General features: G+C 52.7%; 1 protein-coding gene across 1 annotated transcript in view; it reads left to right on the top strand.

The window, feature by feature from the left end:
• Positions 1–22189, top strand: part of LOC111157387 (solute carrier family 6 member 2) — a 43560-nt gene that overhangs the window by 15684 nt on the left and 5687 nt on the right. Inside the window, exons 4-8 of the mRNA XM_022518751.1 lie at positions 10043–10181; positions 17982–18116; positions 19839–19942; positions 21121–21245; positions 22012–22124. Coding sequence (XP_022374459.1) covers positions 10043–10181; positions 17982–18116; positions 19839–19942; positions 21121–21245; positions 22012–22124 — 616 coding nt within the window. The remainder of the gene's footprint in view (positions 1–10042; positions 10182–17981; positions 18117–19838; positions 19943–21120; positions 21246–22011; positions 22125–22189) is intronic.

A 22189-nucleotide genomic window follows, 5' to 3' on the forward strand; every position in this document is an offset into this window, starting at 1 on the left:
AGGGGAAGCAGGCTCCCTGCTGAGCAGAGAGCCTGATGTGGGGCTCGGTCCCACGACCCTGGGATCATGACCTGAGCTGAAGGCAGAGGCTTTAACCCACTGAGCCACCCAGGCGCCCTTTATTTATTTATTTGTTAGAGAGAGCGCAAGCACAGAGTGATAGGCAGAGGCAGAGGGAGACGCAGGTTCCCTACAGAGCAAGGAGCCCGATGTGGGACTCGATCCCAGGATGCTGGGATCATGACCTGAGCCGAAGGCAGCCGCTTAACCAACTGAGCCACTGAGGCGTCCCAGGACTTACTTATTTTAGAGTTGGAACTTTGTCTCTTTTGACCCCCCCTCACCCTGTTTGCCCACCTCCACCCCTGCCTCTGGCAACTACCAGTTTATCTTATCTATGAGTTTGGGTTTGTTTTTGTTTTTTTTTTTTAAATGTAGGTTCCACATATAAGCAGGATCATATGGCATTTGTCTTTCTCTGCCTGACTTATTTCACTTAGCAGAATGCCCTCAAGGTCTGTCCACATTGTCCCAAATAGTAGGATTTCCTTCCTTTTCATGGCTGAATATTGTGTATAGAGATACCATAGTGTGTGTGTGTGTGTGTGTGTGTGTGTGTGTGACTTTCTCTCCCCACCCCCGCACATGGACACACACACACACACACACACTCCATCATTCTTACACATTCACATGTCCGTGGATGTCTTGTTTCCATGTCTTGACTCTCGTGAACAGAGCTGCAGTGAGCATAGGGGCGCAGGTATCTTTCTGATTTAGTGTTTCCACTGCCTCCAGATAAGTACCCAGCAGTGGAATTGCTGGGTCATAGGATAGTTCTATTTTTAGCTTTTTAAAAAAAAAGATTTTATTTATTTGACAGAGAGAGACAGAGCATGAGCAGAGGGAGGGTCAAAGGGAGACCATCCAGGACTCCAGAATCATGACCCGAGCCTAAGCCAGACGCTTCACCGACCGAGCCACCCAGGCACCCCTGTTTTTAACTTTTTGAGGAGTCTCCATACTGTTTCCCACAGTGGCTGCACCCGTTTGTGTCCCCTCCCACAGGGCACGAGGGCTTCCTTTTCTCCAGGCTCACCAGCTCTTGTAACGTCTTATTTTTTTTTTAAGATTTTATTTATTTATTTGACAGACAGAGATCACAAGTAGGCAGAGAAGCAGGCAGAGAGAGAGGGAGAAGCAGGCCTCTGGCTGAGCAGAGAGCCCGATGCGGGGCTCGATCCCAGGACCTGGGATCATGACCTGAGCTGAAGGCAGAGGCCCTAACCCACTGAGCCACCCAGGCACCCCGTAACGTCTTATTTTTTGATGGTAGTCACTCTAGCGGGAATGAAGTTCTGAGAGCTCGTGGTGGGTTGGATCTGCGTGTCCTCATTCACTCATTTCTGTCCGTATGGGCTCGTGGGTGGTTATTTTATTTTATTTTATTTTATATCCAGAACCGTCGACATTTATCTTGTGGTTCCCTTGAATCCTGTCATCCTCTCATCCATCCTTTTATGTCTTGAGGCCTGTCTTAGGCCACCCAGTGTAAAATGTTTGCACGGCGGGCTCTTAAGAATGGAGCACATGGACTGTGTTTATTCCTGGGCGGGAGGCTGGGAGGGAGGCCTGCTTTAGCAATCTCGACATGAAAGTCAGCAGGTAGGTGGGAAATCCTGTTACAAGCCATGGCGTGGGATAGGGAAATGCCACTGGGACCTCACTCTCAGGGTATATGTGGTCTGGAATAGGTGTGGCAAACTGTTCTATGAAAGACCAGATGGCAAATATTTGGGACTTTGAGGGCCTTCTATGTCTCTTGCCTATTCTGCTTTGCTTCCTTTTAGCCTTTCAAAAGATAAAAACCATTCTTAACTCGCAGGCCACAACCTGGATTTGGCTTGGAGGCTGTGGTTTGCTGACTCCTGGTCTAGAGAGTTTCTCTATCTGTGTAGTTCAGTGAAGGAGCCACGTGTGGCCAGTGGAGCAGTGGAAATGTGGCCAGTGTTACCGAAAAGTTACATTTTTAAATGCTATGTAATTTTCATCAACTTACCTTTAAAGAGCTGCATGAGGCCGGTGGCTATCACCTTGGGCAGTCGAGGTCCAGAGGATGAAAAAAGACAGATTCATAAAAAACAACACTAGGACCAGCATCTGTCAGTCTGACGGATTCTCTACCCCAAGAACCTGGGAGTGAGTCCCGGTTATCTGGAGACTGGGGTCCCTTTGGCCCAGTTTCCATCCCTGCCATCTCAGGACGGTGGAGCCAAGGAGATATGGTTTGGTTAAAAGGGGCCTCTGGAAAGTCTGCTACCTTCTGGGGCTCAGGAGAATTAGGGGCTCGGGACCCAAACTGACCCTCCGTGAGTCCTCACAGCAAATTTGCTAAGGGTCCGTGCCCTGCATGTCCCCCTCCCTCCCTCTGTGTTTCCTATGGATTTCCAGCTGGTACATGCACAACTATATAGGTTTCAGAATTTGGGGGGAGAGAGTCCATCATGGTCATCAGATTCAAAGCCTTGCTGCTACATCCTTCCTGTCTCCCTCAATGTCCCGTGAACAGCTCATTGCTCCCCACACACGTTCAGCTTTCTGCTGACTTCCTTGTATGCATGACTTCGGTGGAAGCCTCACACCCACCCCATGAGGTTTCTGTGAGTCTTCCCCTCAGTGCACACATGAAGGGGCTGTGAACAGTAGCTTCCTCTGCAGATCAGACCGTGAAGCGCTGGCCCACGCCCCCCACGGCCAGCGCTGTGCAGAACCCAGATTCGGGCCTGGGCCACCCGGGACCCAGGCCTCCATGAGGGAGCACCTGCTTCCACTTTGCCCCTAGGAGGTCCCCTCTCCTCACCCCAGCACCGACCTTGCCAGTCAGTGAAACCCAGGGCCCGCCGTTCTCCTCACCGCTGGCTTGTTCTGCATTCTCGCCATTATCAACGGTCATTTTCATTCCGAAACATTGTCCTAGTCACAGCTCACATTTGTCTGGCTTCAATTATGCCCCCGTTGTTGCATGCTGTGGCTTTTCATCCTGAGCACTGTGGTCTGGAATTGTTCTTGTTCTACGCATGAGGGAACGGGCCCACGCAGGAAATGACTTGGCCAGGGTCATGCACGTTACAGCTGGCGTCCGAAGTGGAAGGAAAGGCCAAGTTCCCCATCCAGGCCAGCGATTCAGAACCACGTGGAGAGCTTTAAAACACACAGATGCCTCAACCTTGCACCCAGAGGCCCTGATTTCGTGGGTCTGGGTGCAGCCAGGGCCTGGGGACTCTTATGAATAGCTCCTGCAGAGCCTCTGATATCAGAGCCACTCTGCCTTCCTGTCTCAGACAGCAAGATTCTTCCTGGTTCAGGCTGACATCCCAACAGTGTCCTATTGTGGGACATCAAGGACCTCCTTTGGACTTCTTCTAAAGAGTGGGGCTTCAGAAAATTCCAGAACCTTCCGGAAGCTTGCGGGTGGAGGTGTTAGGCATCTGTAGTTCATGAGTGCGGTTTGGACCAGGAGGCAGCTGAGAAGGATGGGCTGAGGGTGCCGCAGATACAGGCCACCAGCTCCTCACTTTGCCCATCGCCATCTCGCGCTAAAGGAAAGGCATGATTTTTCTTTTTGCTCTTGGCGACCCTTGTCCTTGTAAATTAAAATGGAAAACGGTAGTGTCGGTGGGCTCTAGTCTAGTCATTATTTGGTTCCTCTGCGGCGTGCGTCTAAGTGGCGAGCAGATCAGCCCCAGCGGAGACCTCACCCCCACCCTGGCAGGAGGGCAGAGAGACCAGTTGGGTTTTGAGACCCGGATCACTCCGACCACAGCCCTAGACTTCTTCCAGGCGTGGCTCAGCTGTGAGCAGGTTACCGTGGAGGAAGATGGTGTTCTTCCATGAGCGGGGCTTAAGGACAGGGGGCCTGCAGTGGGGAGCAGCCTCTGGGACTCTTTTGGCAGCTCTGTGCTCTGCAGGACTCACCCCCGGGTCCTACCCCTGCAAGCTTCCCAGCATGGTGCGTGCCGGTCACCACAGCTCTCTTCCCACCCAAGCCCCACTTGGTTTGCAGACATGGTGGAGGTGGAAATTATGCCTATCTCACAGATAAGAAGGTGGCGGGTCAGGTTTTTAGGGAAGCGGCAGAGCTGGGATCCCAGCCCATGGGGTCTGGGCCAAGGCTCTCCTGTCTTCCTCTTCCATCCGTTCAGGATGCGCGTGCGGGAGTCTCTCCAGACAGAACATGAGACAGTGGTGTCTAGAACTCAGGGAACTCAATATCTCAAGTTCCAAGGCTCACCTTTCTCACCTCGAGCTGCCTTCTGTGCGCCTCGAAGTCACTGAGGCAGGACCTGCTACTGGATTTTTTTTTTTTAATGGCACATGGCCCTTTTGTCTCAGTGTTTCTGCTTCGTAAGAATTGGCCCGTCTCAGTCTGGGGAGGCAGCGAGGAGGACTCCCAGTGCCAACCCTGAGGAGGCCAGGTCCTTTTTTTCTCTTTCCCCAGAGCCTACTGGCCGATTTGGTTTCCATCTTGCACTCATTTAGGCTGATGGATTGAAAACACCATCCAAGGGAACAAAACCGCTACTCTCCCCAGGTCCCAGGCCTGAAGCCAAGCGGCCGGCGGCTAAAAAGAAAGCCTGATGCTCTAACTTTTTCTGTAAAAGGGCACTCCTGGTGAACATGCTCGGGAGATAGAAAACGTCTACCCCCTGCCTGTCCCTGTGGGGCAGAGAAGTCTCCGTCAACCCCAGGACTAACCCTCTGGGCCCAAATGTCAAGGAAGAAACTGAGCCGGTTTGGCCCACTGACTTCGGAAAGCCTGGACCATATACTTTATGATGATTCATTTTCATTAAACTGCTGGAAAAGTACAACAAACCCCAGTTCCTTGTGCTAACCCCTGAGGCTTGGGCCTGCTGGGGAGAGCCTGGATTCACATTTCCTTTCCTGGGAATCAGCTCAAGAGTCTGGCCTTTTTCCTGGTGAATATCCAAACAAGCCCCAAAAACCTGAATGTGGACTTCACATGCACGTGGGGGCCTTCCGACTGGACACTGTCCCTCCAGCTGGACACTGGCATCATTTTAGCACATTTCAGGCCAAGTAGAGTTGGTCCAATCCCTTTTATCATCATTTTTTAAAAAAATATTTTATTTATTTATTTGACAGACAGAGATCACAAGTAGGCAGAGAGAGAGAGGAAGCAGGCTCCCCACTGAGCCAGGAGCCCAAAGCGGGGCTCGACCCCAGGACCCTGGGATCATGACCTGAGCCGAAGGCAGAATCTTTAAGCCACTGAGCCACCCAGGCACCCCTTTTTATCATCATTTTAATAGTCAAATGGGCCAAATGCTTGGTGCCACCATTCAACCCTCGGCCCATAAAACAATGAAAAAGCAGAATGAAGAGTTGGATGGGTTCATCACCTGATCTGGGTTCTCTGTCTTTTTGAATAGGCCCACCCTCTGTTCTCCTCCTCCTCCTTCTCTTCTCCCTCCTCCTCCCCCACCCCCAGCTCTTCCTCCTCCTCCCCCTCTCCCTGCTCCTCTCCTCCTCCTCCCCTTCCTTCTCCCCCTCCTCCTCTCCCCCCCATTCTATCTCTCTTTCTCTCAGAGCATAGGAGAAGAGCCTGTCAGGGCATCATTTTGAGCTTACACTAGCCAGGCAGACAAATTGGGTCAGGAAGTGTGTTCTAGATGGAAGGGAACAGAAAGTTCCAAGCCCCAGAGCAACAAGAGCTTCAGATGACGGAGAAATGACAGTGGCTGGCCATCGCCAAGAGCCCAGGGCAGGGTGTGGTGAGACCGGGGATGCGCTGGGCAGGGGACAATTAGGAAAGGCCTCAGGTTCTGGAAGGCTTATGTTTTTATCCTTTGGACCAGGATTTCATAACCTCCACAGTTTTAGCATTACGGGCTAGGAAATTCTCTGTTGGGGCAGAGCTGTCCTGTGCACTTGGGATGTTTGGTAACATCTCTGGCCTCTGCCCATGAGACAGGAGCAGCATCTCCCTCCACTCCAGATGGGACAACCCAGACATTGCCAAGCAGCCCTGGGGAGGCGGGGCCAAAACTGCCCCCAGCGAGGATAACCGCTGTTGGAGGTGATAGGGACTGTTTGAGGACTCAGGGGTTGGGAGAGTGACAGATTAGAAGGACATATCTGACCGATGGTTCTATAGCAGCCCAGACTGTATTAAGGAGTCGCAGAGAGACTGGGTAGTGGGGAGGCGGGGAGGCATCTGTACCAGTCCGGGGGGAAGAGAATGCGCGTCTGATCTGGCACACGGCTGCAGGGGTGGGGGTGTTGGTAACAGACCAGGAGGCGGGATTGGGGGGGGCATATACAGAAGCTGGTTGCACGGGGCAGCTGATATGGGGGAGTTCAAAGCCACAGTGTCTGGCCTGGGGGCCTCAGGGATGGGAGCCGTCTGGGGCGGGGGTACGTGGGCCTTTGTGGGTCACACAGCTGTGCTCACTCACTCACACTTGCTCGCCTGCAGACACATGTGCCCATCCATGTCCCCCTCTGTCCCTCTCTCCCTCTGCTGCAGCTCTGCCCCTCCTCTCAGCTCACCTGCTCCCCCACGCCCAGCAGAGAAGGTACCAGCCATGCCCGCAGCAGGGGGGAGTCCCCCTGCTGACTCCCTGGGGCTAGCTCCCTCAGCCAGTTTGGGGGCACCCCTTAGCTCCTTTGCCGCTCCTTGAAGGCTGGGACGGTCTCATGATAGTTATAATTACCATTCGTGGAGCATTTCCTGAGTTCCCTGAGTTCTGGACACCACTGTCTCATCTGTGATTTCATCCCCATGAGAAGCACTTTCCTGAGAAGGGAAAGGGCTCAAGGTGGGGAATGTTTGCACCAACTCCTGTGCCTACCTCCCAGCCCCACGGGAGCTCTATGTGGCGGGAGCCGACACCTGCTTGTCCACAGCCGTGTCCCCAGATCCCGACACTGCCTGCCTCACCGCAAATGTGCAGAATGAGTTTGCACAATCAGAGCATGGATTCGGGCCACCTGTCCCTGGTGGCAGGACCAGGGCGGGAGCCCAGGTCTCTCTGACCCCCGTTCTGGGCCTCAGTCTGTTTGCCTTCACATTCTTGCAAATAATAGACATCAGTTTGGAAGGGATGAATAAATGAACGCATGAGTTCACGCACAGGGACAGTGGTGGCCTCCTCAAATGCAGTCACCTGCCCAAGGAGAAGCTAATGAAGTTTCCAGACTCAGGTGCATTTTCCCCACAAGTGCAGCACCTTCAGGGTCTAATGCACTGGTCCCAGCGAGCCCAGCCATCTGCCTCTGCTTCTGTGGTCCCCTCTGACACTCAAGCATACCAAATATTCCAAGCTCACATTTTCTGAACTTCTCTGAGCCTTTTTTTTTCCCCCGTAGGCACAGAAAGCCAATTTTGTTTTGCCAGGAAAGTAAAGACAGTTTCTAGAAGACTCAAGCTTGCTCTAAAGAAAACCTATAATTTAGACAGACCTCTTTGCAGAGGGGCGGGGGGTGGTCTCAGCTTTGGCTGCCCAGGAGAATCTCCCGGGGAATTTAAAAGATGCTGGTGCCCAGGCCCTTTCCCCCATGGGTTCTAAGTTAATTGGTTGAGAGCAGGGCCCAGACATCAGGACTCGTTAAAAAGATCTCTGCCTGATTCAAATGTGCAGGGTAAGAATTTGCTAGGCCTCCAAGTGACATTCTCCATACCTTGAATTTCTCTTTTGGGGGGGAGTGGAGAGAGTGGAGGAGAAAGAGGAAGGAAGGAAGGAGGGGAGAGAGAGACAGAGATGCAGACAGGCAGAGAGACAATTGACAACCCCCGCCCCCCCATTTATCCACTGTGGTCGTGCAAACTTTTGCCATTAGTGTGTCCTCCTTTGTCCTCCTCTAGGGAAGGACAATATATCAAGATACTTTTAGCTTTAACACTAGTGGCCCTGGACAGTGTAAGGGACCTGGACAGAAGGGTGAGGACCCCTCCAGGGTGGGGAAGGAGCTGCTGAGAGAAGTGAGGGCCTTTGGGAGGCTGACCCTCTGGGCTCCCTGGCTCCTCTTGGGTAGGTCCTGGGTCTCATTTTTTAGAAGATGGGTTATTGGGTTTAGCAAGAAAGGTTGTAAGCAGTTGTTCTTGGTCCACTAATATTCTCTGAGTTAACAGTCTACCTGTGAGGCCCGGGTTTAGCACTGGGGACCCAGAGATGGCCCCTCCACCTCCTTACTCCAGGGAGAGCCTTGTAGGCAGCCAGCCCTCCTGTGGCAAGAGCAGGCATGGCTTGGGAAATGAGCCAAGAGCCATGGAACTGGAAGGATTGAAAGATCCATGCCAGGTGTTACCTCCCAGAGGAGGTAACATTGGAGAAGGCCTTGAAGGGTATCGGTAGTTTATAGTCTCTGAGTGTGGAGTGCAGTGGAGTGGAGGACAGCAGGGATGAGTTCTGGGTGCCCTTGAAGCTCTCTCAGCTCCCAACCCTGGTCATACTTTATTGTGACTGTGCTTGTAATCCTGTCACTGGTGCTAGAATGTAAGCCCCCCCACACACACACAAGGTATCGTGTGCTGGTGAGGCCCAGGATGAACCTGCTCCCAGAGGGCCCTCACTGAGGGACAAATGATCTGGGTGCAGGAAAAACATCTTCCCAAGCTGTCCCCTCTTCCATGGAAACAGTTCTGCCTTCTTTGTCTTGTAAGGATGTGGAATTGGGGGGCGGGGCACCTCCTTCCTCTGGGACCTGGTCTACTATTTTTTCATTTGGTCTAACTTGACCTTCAGGTAGATCCTAATGACTTAGATTAGATTCTAATTAGCAGTTGGTCATTTTCTGTGCAATTCTATTTATTGTTTCTTCACGGTAGATCGAATGAGGAATCCCAGTAGTCTCCAACCTCATTTTTCTTGTAGTTGTTTGTTTTCCTTACTTTCAAACACCTCACTTCTTATTGAAGGACACCACATTGTAAAGAAGTGCTTATCACTGAGGGGTGGTTCCAGAAGGCCGCAGATGGATCACAGCCATATTACCAGTGCCCAGATCTAGAAACATGACTGACTAGTGTCCCAGCAATTCCCATAGCATCCCTTCCCATTCTCCCCCACCTAGGGAGCACCTCCCTTTCCTGACTTCTAACTCCTGGGGTTAGTTTTGCCTGTTGTAGTTTATATGAGTGGCATTAGACAGAAGGTACCAACTTCTTCGGGTTTGGTTTTGAGTTCTCACAGAATTTTGTGTGAGCGGTCCATTCATAGAGAACTGGTTGCTTCATGATATCTCATTTTATGAATGTATCATGATTTATCCATTCTACTGTGGATGGGTATTTGAGTATTTTTTCAGTTTGAGGTGATTGTGATTCATGCTGCTATGAACATTCTAGATATGTGTTTTGGTGAGCATATGTACACATTCCTGTTAAGTGAATACCCAGGAATGGAGTGGCCAGGGCACAGGATATGCCTACCTTTAGCTTTCGTGGTTCTTCCCAAAGAGAAGGAACATTTGTTCTCATCTTCGTCCCTAGACAGGGATGTCTAAACTCAACAATGTGAACATTTGGGATTGGATGATTCCTTGCCCTTAGAGGCTGTTCTGTGCATTGTAGGACAATACCAGTCATAATCCTTCAGATGCCAGGAGCACATCATTGTTCCCCGGGATGGGGGAGTAGTTCAGAGTTACCCCATCGCTCCTATTGCGAGCCACTGCTCCAAGCTGTGAGTTCTTGAAAGGCTGGAACTTTCCTGTTATTTCCCACCATCTCCCCAGGACCAGCATGCTGGTGGCACTCAAGAGATTTGTGTTACTGTTTTGAAAACAGACGTGAGCGGGAAGAATTTGACAGATGATCTGTTGGCCCAGGGCAGGCCCATCCCCAGCACTGGTCACCGCTGTGCAGGACAGGCCCACACAATGCGGGGCAGTGACTGGTGCTGCCCAAGGCCAGTCTCCATCAGTGGGAGCTTGGGGAGACTGGCCGGTGGCGCCACAGCCTCAGTCATCCTGTCTGACGCCACTGTCTCCCCTGGCCCCTCCCCTCTCCTCTGGGCAGGCGTGGTGTCCTGCACCTGCATGAGAGCAGCGGGATCCATGACATTGGCCTCCCCCAGTGGCAGCTGTCGCTCTGTCTGATGGTCGTCGTGGTCATCCTGTTTTTCAGCCTCTGGAAAGGTGTGAAGACATCAGGAAAGGTAATATCTTTGTTTCTATTTAAGTTGGGACATTGGCCTGAAAAAGAAGTTCTTTTTTTGTCTGTCACTAGATAATTGGTAAAAAGCCAGGTTGGGAGTGGAGGTATAGAGCCTGGCTTTGCCTCATCCCCACCTCCCACCCCCAGCTTGGCCATTGGCTGACTGGGAGGACTGCAACAAGTCCCTTCCCTTCCCAAAGCCCAAGGCTCCCCAACATCGGGGGTAGGGGGTACAGCAGGGTTCCACACTTCTCTACCAAAGCTTGCAGGGATTGGGACATCCCAAGGGCTTGGGGAAAAGCTAAAGTGACTTATTGACATGTATTTGACAAATCACAAATTCTGGTCTAAAATTTGATGCCCGTTTGCATCCCTCTCTGGGATATAACCATTTCCTTCACTATCAAATCCGTGTGCTTCAGCTGGCACAGTTCTGAGTCTAGGTTTCCTGGGGGGAGGGGCACGGGGAGGGGAGGGGCGGGGCCGCCAGAGTCTGCATTCTGACCTGGGTGACACTTCCCCCTGCCCCTGGATTCGGTCCCTCAGGGGGGAGTATATGCATCTCATGACCCATATTGATTCTGAGCCCGGGAATGTCAGAACAACCCCATTTGGACCCTATGGAGTCCATGGGGGGCTTGATTGTCCTCAAGAGGCTGTAGTTGAGAAATGCTCTTTCAGTGCTGTGATTAGCTACTGCCGTGTAACAAAAGAGCCCAAGACATAGTGATATTAAAGAACCATTTTGTTACCTCTTGTGATGCTGGGGTTGACTGAGATCCAATAGACCTTCTGCTCCATGTGATGTGGCTTGGCTCCCTATCTGGGGGCTTGGCTGAGCTGGAATGTCCAAGATGGCTCACACTAAGGGATGGTAGTTGGTGCTGGCTGGGAGCCCAGCTGCAGCCGTCAACCAGAGCATCTTGGGTCGTTTCCACAAAACCTGTCCAAATGGCTTGGGCCTCTCACAGCATGGCGGCCAAGTTCCAAGAGCAGTTCCAAGCAGACAAGCCCCAGTGTGCAAGTAGCTCTTCCCATCTCTGCTTGTGTCATGCTTGCTGTTGGCCCAATGGCCAAGATAAATCTTGTGGTAAATCCCAGAGTCCATGTGGGTGGGGACTAACCCAGGTGCAGATTCACTGGGGGTCACGAGGCAACAGTCTACCATAATCAGGCAGGTGTGACTTTGTGAGAAGCCCCACTGGACAAACGATGGGGTAAGTGGCCTGTGTCAGGATGATCCCTGGTATTCCTAGAGTCCTTGGCCACGCCGTTGAGAACAAAGATAGTGACAGGAGACCATCAGCCAGTGGGGCTGACATATGTCAAGAAAGACTTGACATGGATCTTCCTCTTGGCATGATGAAGACACAGTGTCTGCCCCAAGGAGGACCCCCCCAAAAATTGCAGACCAGGGCTGTGAGCAATTCTGAGATAGGGCAAAACCAGGTGAGGACTGCTACCGTCCCAGCACCTTGCACGTAGTAGGTCTTCAGTAAGTATTTAGTGAAGGATTCATGAGAAAAGGAGGGAAGGTACAAAGAAAGGAAAGAGGTGCATGGATCATAAGTTGGGGAGCCTCCCTGAGTGTTCTTTTGAATTCAGTGCAACGCATTTAGTGTCTTATACACCTACTATGTGCAAGGCTTGATGCTAGTACTAGTGGCATAGGAATAGACGAGACAGGGTCCTTCCATCGCTTATCCTCTTCTGGGCATTACAGACAGGCATGGGTCACCCAGTGGGACTAGTTTCTTGAGTCTTCATCTAGAGACACGTGTGTCTCCCTCAACATAAACAGTGATGGTCACAAGCTATACACACACTAGTCTATGTCTTGTTGTTTTTTTTTTTTTTTAATTTTTTGACCTTCCCTTAGAGGTCGTTTCATATCAGGTACTCGGGTTGCATTTTAATTGAAGCACAAACTGGATGTTTCAACAGTCCTTAAATCAAGTTAGCCGATCGCCACCATTTTTTGACAATGAGACGGACTGGACACACCTAGTCAAGGCAGAGCTGGCTTGTGGAGTTTGGATTTTAGCTCTAGCAATCCGCGTGTTTGCATGTATTTTGTGTCATTGTGCAAGGAGTTTATTACCATGAGTTGTTGTGGTGAAAAAAGTGAGAGATCCTGCATCAGCATTCGCTCTTGGAGCTAAGGACCATGGAGAAGGTGGCATTTGGCCCAGGTCTCTAAGGACAGGAGCGTATATGGACAAGGCAGAGGGAGGGGGTTTTTGGTGGGAGGAATTGCCTAAGTAAAGCCGCAGAGGAGCCGAAGCCCCGGGCCAGCCTAGTCCAGCCCCTCTGCGCCTTTCCTGGGTATCAGGAGCAGGTGGCAGAATTGCAGAAGGGCTTCTGGCCTGGGCATGAGGCCCCCACAGCTCCTGATACTCTGTTTCAAGATGAAATGCCCTGTAGCCATCGCCAGAGTTGGTACAGCCGGTCCCACCTACCGTAGCCCGTCCTCGGGAGCAGAGCCGGAGTTCTCTGCTGGGAGACGATGATAAGAAGGCACAGGGCTGAGCATGCTCAGCTCCTCTGCGCAAATGCACCTTCAGGGAGTCACGCCCTCCTCTTCGGAGTGTAAGGAGGGGCAGGTGGCGGGAAGGTTGCCCTGGGAACCCCCCCCCCAGGTGGAAACGCGTCAAACTGCAGCCACAGCCTACATTTCCCGTAAAACCCCCCAAAGGAAGCCACGTTCCACATTTTGCATAAATCTCCCAGCGTTCTGGCGGCTGAACAGGGAAGGGCCCCTGGCATCCCCTGTGGAAGGAGCTTTCCAGAATGTGGGGCCTCACTCAGGACATTCCGCTGCCCTGTCTTGAATTGTTTTCATAAACTGGCTCACGAGAAACTCGAGAGCGTTGCTTCTTTCTGCCCAGGCTGTATCTGGAACCGGACAGAGTTTTTCTTAGCTGGCTTCCACAGCCTCCTTGGAGCAGCCCGAAATGAATTGCAAATGTTCACACTTCCAATCTTGGAAAGTGGAGGCTCCGTGCCTGGGAGGAGATGTGACTCCACCACGGCAGCTGGGAGGGTGGGGGTGGGGCACAGTCTGAATCAGGGAAAGGGGTGACCCCACACCGCACACTCTGACCTCGGCCCACTGACCACCTCAGGACTGAGGGCAGAGGTCTGAGTGGGGAGTTACCCCCAGGGAGTCCGTTGGAGTCAGCACGCACACTGAGGCTTGCAATCCTGGAGTCCTGTCTGCCTCCCCCGTCTCCGGAGTCCTTGGCTGAACTTGGCCCTTGGATGATAAACCCAGTCACCGAGCCCCTAAATGTCAGACTGGAAGGCACACAGAGGCCATCTATTCCACGTGGCTTGTACACACCAGGAGGCCGAGGCCTGGAGGGGCACAGGGTGTCACCAGTCTTGAGCATGGCCAGGACTTGGCCTTGGCTCCCAGATCTACAGTGGAATGAGTGATTAAGAACATGGCTTTGTGGGGCGCCTGGGTGGCTCAGTGGGTTAAAGCCTCTGCCTTCGGCTCAGGTCATGATCTCAGGGTCCTGGGATCGAGCCCCGCATCGCATCGGGCTCTCTGCTCAGCAGGGAGCCTGCTTCCCTTCCTCTCTCTCTGCCTGCCTCTCTGCCTACTTGTGATCTCTGTCTGTCAAATAAATAAAATCTTTAAAAAAAAAAAAAAAAAAAAGAACATGGCTTTGTGGCCAGACACCTGGGTTGGAGTCCAGGCACCACTCTTTCCTGCTGAATAACCTTGGAACTAAGGCTGCTCCCTACTAAGGGCTGTTAATAATTATGGCCACTGGCAGGATGGAGGAGCGGTCCTTGGTGCAGGGCTGGCAGGTGGAAATTGCTCAATATAGGATCCTCATCCTGCCTTTGACTCCTCCTGTGGCCCCCACTTCCAGGGCTCCGCCCCGCCTCAGAAGTTTGCAGACTCTGCTTCCCGCTCTGTGTAACTGGGGGAGGGGTGGGCCCGGGCTCCTACCTGCTCTGTTTACATATTGGACTAAATTTTCAGAAATCTTGAGCTCCCCTCTGCCTGCAGATAAATCAAGACAACAGAACTGGCTGGGAGCTGGGCCACCGTGTTCTGCCCGTGGCACAGCCAGGCTCTGGGCTGTTTGGGGGATGGGACAAGCCAGAACATCCCTCAGATTTTGGCAAAGAGGGGTGGGGTTAGGGAGAAAGCTGGACCAATTAAAAAAAAAAAACCCAAGTTTTAGAATTTTTAAATAGAAAGGTCATTTTTTTCCTTGTGAGTTTCAAGTCGTAATTCTATCCAAGTCTTCCCCCTGATGGCTCCATGTGAGCCGGTCTGCCTGTCTTTAATGACTGAATCAGACCCAGTTATGGTGAAGCGTATCATCTGCTTATGAGCAGCGAAGAGGCTAAAATATTTATAGCTTGGTGGGTTTTTTTTTTAATGTAACCTCCGTACATACCCCTCACACCACAAATCTTATATGTCTTCATTATTTATGCAGATGTCCCTAAAACCCAGTTTGGAGGATCACACATTCTGAATCATTAAAGGTTAAATCAATGCAGTTTTGAAGGGATAAAGCACGGACATTTTTCATGCCTGTGTCAGAGGAGACCTTAGTGGTGACCCCAAGCAGTGTTTCTCAACCTTTAACACACATGAAAATCACAGGGAGGGCTTGTCAAAACTCAAGATTGCTACGTCTCACCGTGATAGTCCGATTCCGTAGGTAGGGGTGGAGTGGGAGTTTGCCTTTCTGACAGGCTCCTAGGTGATGCTGATGTCTCTGGTCCATGGGCCTCCCCTAGATCTGGGCAATCCTTTGCCTAATGAATGGATCTCTGGCAATATTTGCACACCTTCAGTGACGGGGACCTCACCATCTCCCCATCTCCCTGGGGAGCTCATTCTGTCTTCAGAGAGCTCTGTTCATTAGAAAGTTCTAATGAAGATCTTCTTTGTTGTGATTATCAGCCATTGGTTTGAGTTTGACACCCTGGAACCAAGCACATCTTAGCCCTTTATCCATAGAAACAGGAAGTGGGTGAGAAGTTGGATTTGAGGTGATGGAAAGCACTGGCCTCCCTTAGGGACTGAGGACACGTGACTAAACAATGGGCTGCTCGTCCCTCCTTTTATGTCCTGCTCAGAGACTGGCCAAGTCTGGCTTCTTGTGGCCAGAGATGCAATGAAATTTAAAATTTTGAGAGCAGAAAAGCCTGGGGTGGAGATGACAAGAGCCCAAGTGTCCCTTCTTTTTGTCCAGTGTGCATACTGGGCACACGTTCGTAGGAGCTAGTGACTGGCCAAGGATCCAGGGGCCTTCTTTTTTGCACAAGATTTTAGGCAGCTGAACTCACTTCTGCCAACAATTCTGAGAACTTTCCATAAGACCCAGATGGTTTCACTTTCAGTACATGTGCGTAGACAAGACAAGCTCCCCTTTCTTGATGCTTTGCTGCCTTCAGGGTCAACTCAGTCATGTCCTGATCTTTCTTGTGTCCTGATATGTTCCCAGTTAAATCCATGTTCGAGCCTCAGACATGACTAATGAGTGCCTTGGGAGATTCTTTGGAGTCAGACCTGAGGATGCTTTTTGATGGGTGGAGTATGGTCTCACCTGGCCTGTGGGGCTGGCCATGGGGCCTGCAGCTGGTGCCAGGAGTTGCAGGGGAACACAGCAGTTAGGACCCAGTGCAAAGGTACATGAGGGCTCCTCCCATGCCTGTCATCAAGGAGTTAGACCTATTGGTCCCAGTTTAGGAGAATAAATCCAGGATTAATGTGAGGCCAATCAACCAGATGCAATGGCTTTGCTTTTCAAGGCATGCTTTCCCCCTTACTTGTTTTTGACAGTTTGTCCTTCCGTTCCTGCACTTCTGAAAGAAAACAGACCCACAAAGCCTCCACCCCTTCCCGCATAGAGCAGGGGAACGAAGGAGGAACAACTGGATAACATGAAACAGAGGAACCTGATTCCTCTTCTGGTTCCCTCAGAAGACCTGAGCAACCACTGACACATTTAATTATTCCCTGACTCATTTGCTCATTCATTCACTTGCTCATTCTTTCATTTGTTCTTGGACTAACATGGTTATCCACTAACCCTCAGAATATCACTGACTTGCTTATGTGTCTACCCATCCATATACTCAACAATTTACTTACCCAACCATCCATCTACCATTTAACTATCTACCCAACTGTATATCTAGCCATCCAATCATCCATCCATCCAATCATTTATCTATACAACTGTTCAATCATCCATCCATCCATCCATCTACTCAATCATTCATCTGTGTAACTGTCCAAACATTCATCCATCCATCTACCCATCCAACCATCCATCCAATCATTCATCTATACAACTGTCCAGTCATCCATCCATCCATCCATCCATCCATCCATCCCTCCATCCATCTATCCAATCATTCATCTGTGTAACTGTCCAATCATCCATCCATCCATCTACCCGTCCAACCATTCATCCAATCATTCATCTATACAACTGTCCAGTCATCCATCCATCCATCCAACCATCCAGTCATTCATCTATGCAGCTGTCCAATCATCTAGCCCTCTATCTAACAAATGTTTTATAAACACTCATGTATGTCATGTGCATGATACAAGTTTGAAAAATATTGAGATATTGCTTCCAAGGAGCCCTTGGTTTAATGGGAAAGACAGACAATGAGGATAATCCCAGTCCTTCCATGTAAATATGGAAAACAGAACTTTGTTTTTCACATTTCATTTTTTGTACTGAGCCCATATTTTCTGGCCCAGGAAAGAATTTTACTCTTGGTCATGTTTCAGGGCTTCCATATTCTCCCCAGGGATGTGTGAAGATTCTAGAGGCTGCCTAGTGCCAGGGCTTTGAGAAGAGGGACCCTCTGGTCCTTAAGTCCTGTGTCCTTTTCTGTTTTAGCTGAGTCTTCTTCAGTCTGGCTAACCCAGCCCTGAGCAGATTTTTTGCTGGAGGCGCAGCCTCCTTTCCACAAGGCTCTCCAGGGCTACAGCTGCCTAGAGCAGTGATGTTTGACCTTGACCTTGACCAGCTGCATCACCAGGGAAGGGGGAAGCTTTCAAAACCTACCAAAGTACAGGCCTCACTACAGACCGATTAAATTAGAAACCCAGAGACTAGGAGCTGAACTTTGACATTTTAAACTATAAATTTGCCCAGAGTACTCTAATGTGTAGTCAGGAGTGAGCAGGGACAGCGACGAAGCCCATACAACCTTCCTCTCTCCCTCCTTTTGGTCTCTGTTCTTCCACCTTCGGCAAGGGGGTAAGAAAAATGTCGCTTTTAAGTCTGGGGCTAATCTCTTTCTGTATGGGTTTCTGGAAGAGACGGTCTGTCTTTGTCCTAAATCCGACCTAAGATAAAGAACAGAGACTCTGCTTCCTGCCCCACCACAGCCCTTCTTGGACAACGAATCCCTTCTTGGGCAATGAGCTGGGAGGATATGTATGAATGAAGGTACAGGAGGTGGAGAGAGGAGTGGGGGGAGGAAGTGCGGGTGGAGAAATAAAGGTGGGCGTGCTTAGATCTGCCTGGGGCAACCTGAGGGTGTCAGTAGGGGCAGCTCAGAGAAGAGGAGGGGTTGGGAGCCGTGAGAACCTCGTCCCTGTCCTGGCTGCCCTTCACTTCTGGAGCAGGGCCACCTGCGTGTGCGGACTCCCACCTGTTCTGGGCTGCCCGAGGGAGTGGCCTGGCCGAGAGATGGAGCCTGGGGCGTGCACACGGGGTGAAGGAAAGTTTGGGGAGGGCACGCCTGGCTCCCTGGGCAAGGACTTGACCCCACGGCCCCGCCCTCTGTCCACTGCCAGGTGGTGTGGATCACAGCCACGCTGCCCTACCTAGTGCTCTTCGTGCTCCTGGTCCACGGCATCACGCTGCCTGGCGCCTCCAACGGCATCAACGCCTACCTGCACATCGACTTCTACCGCCTGAAAGAGGCCACGGTCAGTGCCTGGGACCACCGGCCTTCAGACCGGGGTTGGGGAGGGTTCTTGGGGCAAGCGATGGCAGGAAATCTGATCCCAGATCGGCCACAAATCTGTGATAGAGCCTGGGACAGAGGACAGAGTGTTCCCTCTCTGGGCTACAACTTCACAGTCTGACCGATGCCGTTTGATTTGCACCTGATGGTGTCCCAACTCAGATGAACCAGGACTCTATGGCCCCGCGTGGTGTCCTTTGCAGACCCCTCTTTCCAAGGGGAGCAGCACTCTGTCCTGGGTCCTGATGCCTGCCATGGCCTCTCAGTTCCCCCCACCCCAGCCACCCCAACCCTAATTCCACGATCTGGTCCGCCATGACCTCCTAGCTGCCCCCACCCCAGCCACCCCAGCCCTAATTCCACATCTGGTCCCCGACTCCGTCCTCTACTGCCATCCCATGATGCGGGCAGAAGCAGCAGCACCCGCCACAGGGCGATCTGGACCCTGCTGACTGCCCCGTGCTGCCCCAGCCTCCTCCAGCCCACTGTCCTGTGAGAGACACAGACGAAGTGCAGGTGGGGTGAATGTGGAGCAGAGCCCAAGGCAGTGGGATGAGGTTGGGATCAGAGACAGCCGTGGAGGTACCCGGTGCCTTGAGCATCTTCCAGCCGTGGCCGAGGTCATCCTCCCTGAAGCCTGCATCCCTGACGACAGCTCAGCATTTCCCCTCACTCTTCCCAAAGGCTTCTTCACACTCTCTGAACCCACAGCAATCCCGGCAGCGGGAACAATATGGGCTTAGGAGGGAGGGTCCCCGTACACATCTCCCATAGCTACGATGTCCCAACACACTGCAGTGTTTTCATCCAATAACTGAGGGGAAAACCTGTTTCCTTAGGAACTGTCAGAAAGATAACGGAGCTCAGGACTCACACAGTCTTGTAAATCGTGAAACAGGTCGGAGTTCTATTTGTTCCCCACCTGTTCAAACACCCTGTCTTTCGGATGAGTAGAAATTGAGCCCACATGATGCCTCAGGGAGCAGACCCCTCCTCCCCCATTGGATTGCTTCTTTTTTTCCACCTTCTGCTCGCAGAGTAGGGAAGCCTAGGATAACATGAGCCAGGTGATGCAAAGCTCGAAAATTCAACTCTGTCCAAGTGGGCGGGGTATAACTGTGCCCCCCTCGCAGATGTGCACACACGTGAAATTGACCAGGGCTAGGAATGGGGTGGGGGCAGTGCTCAGAGCTCTGGGCCTCAGACGTGTGCCTTCATCACCCAGAAGATGGAATAAGTAACCCCTGTGCCCTCCCTCCTCCCCCGAGGAGTCAGCACTGTGGGCTGGTGGAAGCTGCTGGGAATCCTCATCCCTTTTCTGAAGCTGCAGTCTGTGTAACTCTGGAGATGGTCCTACCCTTTGCCCTCACTCCACCCACATCCTAGCCTAGCACCGCGAGTTTCGTAACTTTCATTGAAAATCTGGACATCAGACTGAGCTTGCGAGTTTGTCCAGGCTGAGCTCATTCCTGGTCACCAAAGCCAGGGGCTTCTAGATGGGCCCCGGTCTCTCTCCACCAAAGCTTTGAGCAGGCTTCTGGGGAGGGACAGTGTGGCTGCCCATCGCCTGTTCGGACCTCACTTCCTCAGATCTCAGACATCCCCGGGACTCCCCTTCCTTCCTGGAGCAGCCTTCCCGACCTCTAGGAACCAGAGAGTGATGGCCCTTGTGTGCCCATTTCAGGTCTGGATTGATGCGGCAACCCAGATATTTTTTTCCTTGGGGGCTGGATTTGGAGTCCTGATTGCCTTTGCCAGTTACAACAAATTTGACAACAACTGCTACAGGTAAGATCCTTGTCAGGGCTCTGGAAAGCTCTGGATCCTGGGGCCTGACCCCTGGGGAGTGGGAGAGTGGGTTCTCGTCTGGAGCAAGTCAACCCCTCTTGGCTTTCTTCTTCTGTGAAATGAGGCAGAGCGGACCTTCTGTGAACTCCAGAGGGGGTGTTCTGTGAACTCTGACGTGACCTCTAGGGGGGCGGAGGGGTCCTAACCAATGTATCTCAGTGCAGGACAGCCCTTAAACATGCGAGGTCCTGACCTGGAAAGGTCGAGGCCACTGGAGGTGGCTGGGAGGTCATGGGGACGGGCTACTGGTGCAAAGGAGGGCTGTGTGGCTTTCGAGAGCAGACAGCACTGTCTGTCTGTCTGTCTGATGTCCGACAGGCAAAGGCTGGTCGCACGAGAAGTGAGGGCCTGGCAGGGTCAGAGGGGAGACCGCAGGGTGAGCCAAGGGGTCTGCACAGGGCAGCAGAGCCAGAAGATCACGTTGTAGCTCAGGTCTCACTCAGCACGTGACACTGCCCCCCTGTGGGCCCTGCGCTGTGCAGCCGTCAGACGGGGTCACACCTGCGGCCCACTCCCTCCGAAGCTTCAGGCAGAATCACGCCACCTCTAGAGCGAGACAGACGGGCAGGGACACATGCCGGGGGCCAGGCTGGAGAAGCTGGGTGATCAGCCAGCGGCAGGGGCTCAGCAGAAGCAGGGAGGGGAGTTTAGGGAGAGCCTCAGAGGATCGCTGGGAGTGGGATGGGTGGACCCGGGGCAGCCAGCACGCGTGGCAGGGAGAAGTCTGAGAGGAGCCAGGGAGGTGGGCCTTTGGTGGGCCGGCAAGCTAACCGATCTGGAATGTCCCAACACTGCGTGTTGGGGAGTCATGGAAAGGAAGCCAGGAAGGAAGGTTGGATCATCTCAACAAAGCTCCTGAAGGCCAGGTTGAGATGCCAAGAAGTGCTAGGGAGCTACGGGCAGTTTGCTGAAGAAGGAGGCCGGTCGTGTGATTCCCCAACAAGAGCTGGACACCAGCCCCTGATCTCCAAGTGGTCCCGACCCAGTGGGGCGCTGGGGTCCCTGCGGCAGAAGGAGGGGCTGGTGTTGGAGGTGGCTGTCCCATAGACGGTGCAAGGGCTCGGGGAGCAGGGCGGGGGAGTCTGGCCACTTGACCCCACGGTGCTCCTCTCCCCCAGGGATGCCCTGCTCACCAGCACCATCAACTGTGTCACCAGCTTTGTCTCTGGGTTCGCCATCTTCTCCATCCTCGGTTACATGGCCCACGAACACAAGGTCAACATTGAGGACGTGGCCACTGAAGGTGGGTGGGCAGACATGGGAGGGGCTGAGAAAGCCATTGTGCCCTTGGCCAGCGGCTTTCCTGTGGGTGGCTGAGGGAACAAGAGGGCTGGGCCTGGAACCTTCCACATGATCCGTGTCATGGGCTTTCTCTGTGGCCGTGAGTGGGCGTTCCTGGCCCTTCTGGCTTCTGCCTGTGCCGCAGAACCTTCCCGTGGGTCAGCCTAGGTGGGACCGATTGTGAACCCCTATGCTGAGCCGTTGACATGCCCTCATTAGTTCTCATGGGACTGCGAGACAAAGGGTAACTGACCCACTTTACAGGTGAGAAAGCAGAGATTCGGGCCATGGGAGTGGTCCAGGGTCACCTAGCTCGTGAGCTGCGGTGCCAGCATTCAAAGCCTGAGCAGCCTGACCTTGACCCTCCCCTCCCCTACTGCTGCTCCTGTTCTGGCCAGGAGCTGGGGCCTGGGAGGGAACTCGCATGGGCCCTGAGGACCACGGACTTTTGAGAGTAAGAGGTTCTCTGAGGGCGTGTGAGGCGTGGGATCTGCAGCCTGTGGCCTACTGCTGTCCGGGCTGGAGGTCTGCCCCCTCAGAGCATAACGGACGGCGAGCTGGGGCCAGCATCACCTGTCATCACAGAACCTGGGATTGCTTGGCCCCAGGTGACCAGCCAAATATTGCAGCGGGGTCGGCCGGGCGAATGGGGCCTCGGCCACTCTTCCGCCATCCGCCTCTCAGACAGCTGGCCCAGCCCTTGAGGACGTCCTCCCTGCTTCTTACAGGAGCTGGCCTGGTTTTCATCTTGTACCCAGAAGCCATTTCCACCCTGTCAGGATCAACATTCTGGGCGGTCGTGTTCTTCATCATGCTCCTGGCTCTGGGAATTGACAGCTCAGTGAGTGACCCTGCTCGGGAGACCGCGCCGCACACACGGGGGAGGAGGGCGGGGGACACCCTGGG

This window comes from Enhydra lutris, unplaced genomic scaffold, assembly GCF_002288905.1.
Source record: "Enhydra lutris kenyoni isolate GAN:26980312 unplaced genomic scaffold, ASM228890v2 scaffoldscaffold54, whole genome shotgun sequence".
In the NCBI taxonomy this organism is placed as follows: Eukaryota; Metazoa; Chordata; class Mammalia; order Carnivora; family Mustelidae; genus Enhydra; species Enhydra lutris.